Source organism: Mesoplodon mirus (genome assembly GCF_964341445.2).
Source record: "Mesoplodon mirus genome assembly, chromosome: 9".
Taxonomy (NCBI): Eukaryota; Metazoa; Chordata; class Mammalia; order Artiodactyla; family Ziphiidae; genus Mesoplodon; species Mesoplodon mirus.
In genome coordinates this window covers 56703501-56714532 of record NC_138985.1, presented here as the reverse complement: position 1 = coordinate 56714532, position 11032 = coordinate 56703501, and the positions used below count along the sequence as shown (strand labels likewise).

The 11032-nt window shown below is 35.3% G+C and overlaps 1 protein-coding gene across 1 annotated transcript in view; it reads left to right on the top strand.

Annotated features, from left to right (window-relative positions):
- Positions 1–6210: 6210 nt before the first annotated feature.
- ASB4 (ankyrin repeat and SOCS box containing 4) overlaps positions 6211–11032 on the top strand; it is a 66431-nt gene continuing 61609 nt past the window's right edge. Inside the window, exon 1 of the mRNA XM_082632178.1 lies at positions 6211–6576. Within this exon, the coding sequence (XP_082488304.1) occupies positions 6390–6576 (187 nt within the window). The 5' untranslated portion in view covers positions 6211–6389. The remainder of the gene's footprint in view (positions 6577–11032) is intronic.

The window sequence follows — 11032 nt, the reverse complement described above, 5'->3', positions numbered from 1 at the left end:
AAGTATAGCAGCTAAGAAGAAAAAGATATCAGACCACCTCATCAACAATTTCTGTGGGCTGATGGCAAGGACATCCTAATTCATCTACCTAGGAAAGTCAGGGAGGCCCAAGGGGTTCTGTTTTCACAGAAGTTTTGGTTTCTGTAGGTATATCTTAGAAGCCTTGGCTTCTGATTTCTTCTCTATGGTTGCCTTTGATAGGTAGTTGCTGGCTTAGTAGCATCAAATTCATGTTTAAATGCCTTCAGGGACCAAGGAGCTATTTGTGTTTCAGAGAAGATACTCCAGGTGGTCAGATTATGTTGTACACAGACATCAAGAACACAAGCAGCCGGGCTTCTGTGCCTGCTGCCTCCCCTATAGGTCCTCAGAGAGTACAAGAGGGTCTTCCAGGCCCCTTGCACAATATCATCACCTTCACTTTGCTCCAAGAGGAGAGGACACTGTCCTGAGCATGTTGTGAAATGCTAATAAAAAACTCTTCTTACGGGGTGGGGAATTTTTATTTTTAAGATCAGAGGAGACAGGAATTTCTGATGCGCCTGAATAGACAGAGTGAAATATAGTCTCTGTGTAATTTTGCCTCTTGAGGCCTAGAGAGATGGTGGCTTGAAGCAGTGGTCTGGATAATGTGGAAAGCTCTCAAATGTGTTTTATTAGCATTGGTCACTTTACTTCCTATATATTAGAATGACCTTGGGGGCATTTTAATTAAGCTGCTATTTGTTTTCTAAGTGCAAATAATAATCTCTTAGTGTTTTCCTCTGCCGCTCAGATAAATTGGTCAATAATTGATTTTTTAGCACAATCATCCAGATGACTTTTTCAATTTTCTACATTTCTTCATGGAAATTTGCTTTGTTTTCTCAAAATATTCTGCAGAATTTACATTTATTTATTTTTATAGTTATGAAATGGGACCGAAATAGCTTCTGTGGGAAAACTTAAAGTCCTTTCTTTAGGTCAAAATTATAAATTTGTTTCCAAACATTAAATCAATGCTTTAATTTTCATTCTTAAATTGTGTACTTTGTAGCCTTCAGCCTTCAGGGCCAAGTCTTGATGTTTATCAACCCAAGGAAAGAAAGTATGAGAACACCCTAGGATACATTGGCCTTTGATAAGGTTTAAATCTCAGCGCTGACTTTTAGAAATGCAATAGTTGTGAAAATCAGGCTTTAAGAAAATGAGGATTGTTTTCTAAATCATTGTATCTCCTTCTTTAATATATCAAGAACCATGCTCAAAGGATTCAGGATCCAAAGTTTCTTCCCCAATGCAAAGATGACAGCTCTTCCACCTATGGAGGGAGGTCAACAAGCTTGCTGACCTAGGGAGACAAAGAAAAAGTTAAAGAGGAAATAAGAAGTCTAAAACTGGACCCTTTTAGTCAGGAAGCCTGGAAGTCTTGAGGGATTATGAGAAGAGATACAGGTTGATTGAGGGGTTAGATGCCACGTTCTCATCCCTAGTCACACACTTGTTTCAGAGTTGAACGTTGGTGGAGCCATGGAGAGCAGAGGGGACTTGGTAACAAGATATGCCTGAGGAGGTCTGAAGATGCTGAGAGCAGTGGCTCAGCATCAGGGAGAATGTAGACCCCCTGGAGAACCCCAACCCCAACCCCAACCCTCAGCTTAGGTCCATGTCCATTTTGGCCCCAAAAAGATGGCAAGAAGGTGGCTATAGAAAGCTGCTGGTTCTTCATGGTCTCTGTATGAAGTGTGAGAGAGTGGCAGTGTGCCTGGAGAGAGGACACAGAGTTTCAGAGCATATATTGGACTAACATAGCCAGAGGCTGTGGTATTTGAGGACCTCAAGATTGGAGGCAAATGACTAGGATCACGTTCTCCAGTGGTGGACGCCAGAAACCTGAATATACCCAGACAAGACCAATTTAGAGGAGCCACTCTGCTATGAAGATCAGGGAGGGTCTAGAGGACAATGAATTCATCTTAGGACTGCCTCTCCTCTCATGAGGTCATATAAGCTGAATTCCTACCCCTGACTGATCTTCACCTGGTGTACACTGGTCTAGCCATTACTGGTTATTTATGGCTAAATTCTCTTCTAATTGATTCTGGATGCTAAGTATTAGTATTTTGAATTATTATTGCTCCTACACATATCCCATATTTTCAGAGGGAAAGCCATATTAGAAATGACCATATTACAGGGAAATTCAAAATTCTCAAAGATAGAGACTTTTATCCAAAGAGACTGAGGATTTACCTAAAGAGACTGCTAAATATTTGGATCAGACTAAGCATATCCGGTTGGACTCAAATTAAGTTGTCCTTCCCTTTGCCACTAAGTTATGTAGAAAACCCATAAGGGGGACCAGATCAATTAATTGCATATAAACAAACTATATTATTTCTGTATGAAGTTCAGTGAATTACAACTTTGTGACAGTTTCTAGTGTACAGGAGATTGGAAAGATCAGGGGCTTCATTACTACTTAAATCCATTAGCTTAATTCCACATGGGCAGGGATTTTTTTTGTTGTTGTCCACTGCAGTGCTCTGAATAAGTGTCTGGCATATTGAAGGTCTGAGTATGTATTTGTTGAAGGAATTACAACTGTAACACGAGGCAAGCTTGCAAAGTGCCCTCTAAGAATCTCAATACAATTTCAACAAAAACGGAGTGTCCCTGGTGTCATCCATCAGAATCCTTTGTTTTCACCTCCCTCTAGGAATATTATGTTCCATGTTAGGCACCAAAATTTAAGAGGGGCATTTATCAGTCAACTAAAGAGGATCCGGAAGAGAACAGGCAGGACAAGAGAATTCTGAAAATCACCCCAAAAAGGAACAGTTGACACTACCTGAGGAAAAAAGTGATTAATGAGAGAGAATGCTATTTCCAAATGTTAGAAAGAGTATAATTGTAAATGTATAATTGCATGTTCATAATTAGACTTAATGGGAAGAAATTATGAATAGGCAGATTTTGACTCAATACAACAAAGAAGCTCTGACTTTTACTTTCCAATAATGGAATGAATTGCTTTGTGAACCACAATGTGAGATTTAATTATGTATTATCTGATATTTTCTTTTCAATATTCATTGGTATTTGCCTCCCTCCCTCTCAACTTATTGTTTATCCTTGAAAGCAGAAAATGTAAAATTTGGAATGGTAAGGTTAGATTAAAAACTTTATTACTGTTAAGAATTATGGAGCCTATTAACTGATCACCCATTATCTTAGTCCCTCAGGTCACAAGGTGGTAAACTCAAATATGAGAACATACCCTTGACTGTTGGGTCTATATCTCACTTGGGTCTCCTGATGTCCATCACAAAGTGAAATTGCAAATTTTGTAAATCAGCGAAGATTTCATGAGGTTGATGAAAACGTTGGAGAACTGCCCAAATCACATACAAAACCATTTACTAATGGCAATTTGTCAGTGTTATTTCTGTTAATAATTGAATAAGAAAAGTTTGAGAGCATGAGGATTTGATTGGTGTTTTAGAGGGGACTCCAGCCATTGAGTTTGTATGTCATTGGAATATCAAAGGATGAAGAAAGGCCCTTGGCAAATCTGTTGAAGCTCTTGAGTACGTTTGTAAATATGATTCTTTTTATATATTAGTTTGACAAAAACCATTCAAAAGGTAAAGTATATTGCTTCATGTTATTATGAAATTTAATCAGAAGAATTAAATATCTTTCTCCAAAAATAGTAAACATTGTATTTTGTGGTTCTATGAATTATACAAGTAACTGTCAACCTACAAGTTAAATATTAGATGAAAATATGTTCCCTATAATTTTTGCTTTTCTTTTTCAAGATGAATTAAGAGAACCCCACCCCCACCCCCCAACTGTGAAATTCAGTCTTAATTTTAGGTAGTGTGAATTTTGGTTATCTTTTCCAGGACTAATTATCCTCCAATAAAGTAAAACTCCTCTATGTCTGTTTCCTCTACCGGGAATGCTTTTCTTTCTCTTAGGTTTGTCGAAAAGGGCCAAAACATATCAATCAATAGTTGCTATACTTGAGTCACGCATGTGGACATAAAAGGAACAGTATCTTATTCTCAACCAAGCATAGTGCTAAGGACGTTGTAAATAATCAATGAATAATTCTTTATTCATTCATTATTCATTTATCCATTCATACTGGGCACTGAGGGCAGAAGAATGATTTAGTTCCTTACTTTATGGAATCTACAGTTCTGTGCTTATGCTGCGTTACCAAGTTATCGTTATTAATACGTTCAGTGCAGAAATACATTTTTATCACAAATGTAAGTTGTGCTCATTGTAGATGACTTCAGAAAATAAGAAAGAGATAAAGAAGAAATCAGATGTAATCTTAGCACTAGGAGATAAAAGCTGATGATATTTGGGAATTGATGCATGCATACAGATTTTTCTTCCTACGTGTGCATTTAGTACACATATTTATACATTATATAGATAGATACAAATTATGTAAATATATACATATATATTTATACATTATATAAGTATAGATATTTTTAAAGAATATTTATACTACATATACTATTTTATAAATTACTTATCTCATAGATATTTTAAAATCAGTATATATCTACCTAGTCATAATGACTGAAGGGTGTTTCATTACATGGATATGACATAATTTGTTTATCAAATTTTTTACTGTCACTTAGATTGCTTCCATGTGTTTTACTATTGTTAACAATATAATCATCTATATATACAATTTTATTCATTTATCCATCCATTATTTCAGGACAAATACTTTACACTATGTTAAGCTTGAAAATTTATCTTCTTGAAGATTTAAAATTAAGAATATTAACAAAAATCTTAAACATTAAAAAAAGTTAATCTTCCATATTAGAAGTCAAGATAATCGTTGTCATTGGGGGTCAGGTGAGTGTTTGGATTGGAAAGTGACATAAAGGGGGTTTCAAGCGTACCTGAACTACTCTGTGGTTCGACCTGGGGTTTCATTACAGGGGTGTGTTCACTTTGTAAAAATTGGACAAGCCGTATACTTATGACTTGTCACTTTCTACTTTCTTGTATTTGTGTTACACATCAATGAAATAAGTTAAAATACTATGTTACAATTTGCATCCATGTCTATATGCTTATGTAAATTCTAAGAATTGAATACTATTATCATTTTTAGTTTTTTAAAATTCATGTTGCTAATTATTCTGCAGAAAGTTTGCACCAGTTTTGACTCCCACAGACAATATATAAAGTGTAATTTCTTTATGTTCAAATTAACATTTACTATCACAATTTTTTTAATTTGTAATGGTTTGTATATTTAAAAATTGAGTATTTTTCTCTCTTGGAAAATTTCAAACTTACAGAAAAGCTGAAAAAATAATTTTATGGTCATCCATAAATCCCTCATTAGATTTGCCAACTTTTAATTTTTTGCCACATTTGCTTTCTCTCTCTCTCTCTATTTACACACACACACACACACACTCACATATCTGTACACGTATATATGTATACATATATATATACACATTTATTTTTGTATTTCTGAATTATTTGAAAAGAAGCTTTAGGCATCATGACAGTTTACCCCTTAAGAATAAGAATATTATTCTATATAACCACAATACTTTTACCACACCTTAAAAAATTAACAATAACTCTATATTATCAAGTAATATCTAGTCCATATTCATATTTCCACAACTGTACCAATATAGTCTTTTCTAACTGATTTTTTAAAACACAAGATTAAATAAAGTTTACTCAGTCATTGCATTTAGCTGTTTTGTCTCTTTAGTCTCTTTTTACCTAAAATAGTCCCCTACCACCATCACCCTACCCTGCTTTCTTTCATAATGTTGAAATTTTTCAAGTCTAAGTCACTTGATAACCACCTGTTTGTTTTCAAATGTATATGACCATGCTTGATTTTGCAGGCTCTTATTACAGAATTTTATAGGTTTTCAGAAGCACATGTATCAGCAACTGTAACAAATTTTCATTTGTGGCTATTGGTTAATCAGAGCAAGACATTGGATCTCCAGTTGGGCACCAGATGTTTTTACTGAGGGAAAAAAAATAAAAGTTAAGAGCTTTTAAATCGTACATTATTACTTTGATTGTATAAGAAATAATAGTGACATTTCATTCTCTGAAATATATTATGAGGGTTTTCCTTCATATTGATACACTATGTTATTCAATGAATTAGTTAGTATAGAACCAGTTTAAAAGACCTGAGAGTGCAGTGACAGCCAAGAAGGATATTTTGAAGTTTGAAATGATCCCTATATAAATAGAACGGATCAGCATAACTTTGGGATAAAATTAGCTGACAGTTTGTGGGCTCTCTAGCATGTGCCTGTTAGCTTGGTGCCGCTCTCCTGATAAACCACAGCACAGCTTCCAGAGGGAGAGGAAGGATGGACAGCACGGCTGCCCCTATCACTAAATCTGCAGCTGCCAAGTTAGTTAAGAGAAATTTCCTTGAGGCTCTAAAGTCAAATGACTTCGGAAAATTGAAGGCCATTTTAATCCAAAGGCAAATAGATGTGGACACAGTTTTTGAAGTTGAAGATGAGAATATGGTTTTGGCATCTTATAAACAAGGTAAAAATTATAGGTGTAATTGTAAAATCGATAGAAAATGGATTTGTTTTTTTAATGCACAGCATTAGTCACCCAATCTAAACTGGTAGCTCTTATTATTTCTTTAAATATATACTTAAAAATATTTCTAATGTAATCATTTCTTTCTTTTTAAACTAGACAAAATCATGAGCTGGTATATATATATATATAAATATATTTTTTTTCTCTTTACTTTCCTTCTCTTTTCTTTCTGTATCCCTGTGCCTAGAATTTGAAATTCTGGATAATCATATTTATTAGTGCAATTTTCTTCTATTTCTAACTTTATTTCTTCTTATAAGTACATAGAATAAAGAAACCATCTCTAGATTATGGCTAAACAGATTGCTGAGATCTAATCCAGACAGTATGACTGGCTTGGGAACAGGCTGCCAGCCCTCTGTTAACAGGGTTACTTAAAGATATATCATCTCTACATCCACCTGGAGGGAGAAGAGGATTTTTGCCCCTATTTGAAGGGTTAATAAATGGGTAAGGCTGTACCGTGATACACCTTTATGGTCCTTGTCATTTTAATGAGTTTTCAGTTCAGGCAGAAAAGCTGAAACCAGAAAAGCCAAAAAGTTAACTTTTTTCCGTGACTACAGTGATAGATCAAAATTGTAGATCTACCTAACACAGAGTATCTGCCTTATGAAGAACTAAGGATAGCAAAAATTAGAACTGAATTTTTTTTTTATCATGGGATTTTCTGGAACCCATGCTTAATAAGTCAGAAATAAATTAGAAGTGAGCAGATTCTGATTTCCCAAATCAGCTAGTTAATGGGAAATTTGAGTAGCGAGGCCATCTGGTAAGCGGACTGCAAACAAACACCACGTTCAACATCACTTCTGTTTAAACAAAATAGGTGATAAGGTCTTGTGTACAGCATTGAGAAAGAGAGATCATTTTTTTATGTTTAAAATACTTTCCATTTGTATATAAATCATCAGCACCATCAATTTTCAGAAATGAATACTAATGGTATATATTTCTACATTAATTTACTATCAGTTCTGAAGGAAGGATGGAATAGTTGAGGCCAGTTACTGTGTTTATGATTTTTACTTCAGGGTTTTATTATAAATTGGCATTGCTATCTTGATTGGGAAATAAAGAAGAGGTCTGTTTTTTAAAAAGTGGTTGGTGGAGATTCTGTTAAGAAGAAAGAATGTATACTATATGATCAGATTACTTTCATCTTATGGATTTGTTCAGTGAAAGACTGCCTGAATGCTTAATACATTTTTAAGGTATTTTTTAAAACTTATATTTGTGCCTAGCTTAAAATACTTGTGTCCAAGTCAGCAGGTAATTTATTTGACCCTGAGTTGTGAAGACTGCCTTTTCTCATCTGAGCATGCCAAATTGCATAGATCATGCGAAGGTTCAGAGGTTGTGAGAAAGGAAGTTTTAGTGGCAGTTTCTGGAGAAGAAGGGTGCTGTTTCTCTTGCTTCCAATGGTGTTATCATCCCTGAATGAGAAAAAAATGCATTTTAAAATCTTTCTATCAATATGAGCCGACTCCCTATGGTCTTCATAGAGCTAAATTTTCATTCATGCAAATGGGTGTTTTCATAGGACTGTGGGATGGGACTTTCAATTAGGGAGAAAGCAAATTACACTCTCTGGATCTGGGGGAAAAAAAAGAGAACAGTAACATTCTTATGCATGCTAGGTGGATGAATGCAAGAAATGTTAGGATTTGTGGCCATATCTTCAGGGTTTATGCAGGAAATCTGTGTGTGTGTGTGTGTGTGTGTGTGCATGTACACATGTGCATATAGAAAAAAATACACTTACTCTGTTTAATATGAATATGGGTATAAGAATCTGTCTCTTCAATCTTAATCCCAGATTGAAGCCTCATTTTCTTCAGTTTCTTCAGATATTTTCACATGGCTTCCAGCCTAATTATCAAACTTTTTATTTTAGTCAGGAATGGAAGTGATGCATAGAATCCTAGTTGCTAGCCAAGCAAAGTAGACCTAAGTGGTTATATCGGTTTCTAAGTCACAGAGGAATTCCCAGGGACTAGTGTAGAGCTGAGCAGGCTACACTGGTCATTTGTTCATTAGTTAGAATTAGTTACTTCCTTTCTGAATAATTCTAAGGAATGAGACGCTTTGTGGTCTTGAAGGGTATGTGACTAGATTAAACTTTGTGAGACTTTATTAAATCACAGCAGACTTTTTGGATGTTGAATGCTGTTGAATTGCTATGCATTAGTTTTTGATTTTTTTAAGCACTTTTAAAAATCTCTACAACAGAAAAGTTCACAAATCATAAGTGTGAAGCTTGATTAATTTTCACAAAATAAACAAACATATGCAACCAGCATCCAGAAGAAGAAATAGAACATTACCTATTTACTTTTAAAGTGTGGGAATCTTCAGATTTTAGTAATTTTGGGCTTACTAAGCAAGACAGTGTGTAAAATCTAGAACATACTATGCTACCTTTAAATTTGCTTGTGTAGTTAGTAATGTAATCTGTATTCAACATTTGATTGTCCTGTGGAAGATCAACAGTGGTACGTTTAATCCCAAATAATTTTGTTTCTTTTAGGACAGGATTTTTTAAAGTGACCACATTTTCTCCCCTAATTATGGTATGTTTAAGCCAGTATGAATGCAAGTTTATACTTTTTGTAAAGGCAACTCAAAAGTCTGTTGGTGAAGAAATCAACTTGGAATCTAAACATTGCAACCCCCAATCCACAATCTAAATAGTACACTAATAATCAAAAGTTGACCTCCTAAGCAAATATAAAATATGGACTTTGTGAGGAAGGTAAAACAAAGTGTCTGGAAATTCACTTCTGCTTCCCCATCTCATTGAGTAACTTCTCTCACCTGTGAGACAGAGAACAGATTTAGAAGCCAGCATCCAGGTTCAGATGGCGAGCCCTGCCTAGCCCCAGCACCTAATAATGATTCTTAAAGTTTGAGACATCTCATTCTATTTTTTCAAGTTATTTTAAACTTCATAATCAAATCTTCAGATAAAATTATGTTTTATCAATTAAAAATATTTCTCTCACACTTTGTAAAGCAAACATTAAAAACATTCTGGTTGGGACTTCCCTGGTGGTCCAGTGGTTAAGAATCCACCTTCCAATGCAGGGGACGCAGGTTTGGTCCCTGGTGGGGGAACTAAGATCCCACATGCCGTGGGGAACGAAACCCGCGCGCTATAGAGCCCTCGAGCCACAACTAGAGACAAGCCCCACGTGCTGCAACTAAGACCCGACGCATCCAAATAATAATAAAATAAAAAAATTTAAAAAGAAAGCCACTCTTTAAAAAAAAAAGAAGCATTCTGGTTGGCATTTGCATTATCTCCTAGAGAATAGCAGATACATGGGTCTGAAAAGTAAAACAAGTAAGCAAAATTACATCTACCAGCTGACCACTTTAAAATGGGAATGAAGTGAAGAAAAGTTAAATACACGAACAACTTTTAACTGCCAAATGCAATTAGCAGTTGAATAGTCAAGGGATGTCAATGATATAAAGTTTGTTATGAGCCAAGCACACAGTATTTATAGTGAAAGTGGGTCTCTAAGAAAACGCAAAGTTATTCATATTGGTTCTCACTAGGCGATCTCCATACGGGAAACGTGAATATCCATAAAGCTGTTTCCAAAGGTTTTTCAACCACACATTTGATTCTCCTTCAGATGCATGAGCCTTGGCTCATTAATGTTACAGGCAGAATATCATACTTGCTCATTAATGTTACAGGCAGAATATCATACTTATCTCTTTGTATGGAATTCCCTAGTCAGCAAGGTTAATCAGAGTCCTTTTATTAATCAGCGTAATGCACTTTAAGTACTTCGTTTATGGCCCACAGCCACAGGTTCTTTGGGTTGATAGTCATATTTTTAATTAAAATAACCAATGAATGATTTCACTGGAAAACTTTCTGGCAGGTACTCTATCTACTTTACTAAGTAGCAACTGCCTTCCAAATATCTTGAAAGCTCTTATTTTCACTCTCTTAATGAGTCATCTTGTTATCACCTAATTTTCCTCTTTGCCAGAAATTCACTCTCCTACTTTCCTATTGCCATCCCAGGGTTCTTTTCCTTTCCTAGTTCAAATTTTTTTCTTTAAAATTTTACATTTCAAGCTTTTTTTTTTTTTTTTTTCTCTCCTGGGGAAACTCTGAGATTTATCCTGAAAATATTAGCTATTAAAAAATAGGCAAGAATTGTGCTCCAGCCTGTAATCCTTCAGGACTGTGTAAATACGTGGACACAGCAGAGCAAATGTCTGCTTATCCAGCCACGAGCAGTGTGTGTAACCTTTGGCTGTAATAACAGAGGCTTCTTGTGTGTGGCGTTCTTTGGACTCAGATAACATTACAGCTGATAACTGTGGCGGAGCCGAGCTTAGCTGAAGATTTACCAGAGATGTGTATATC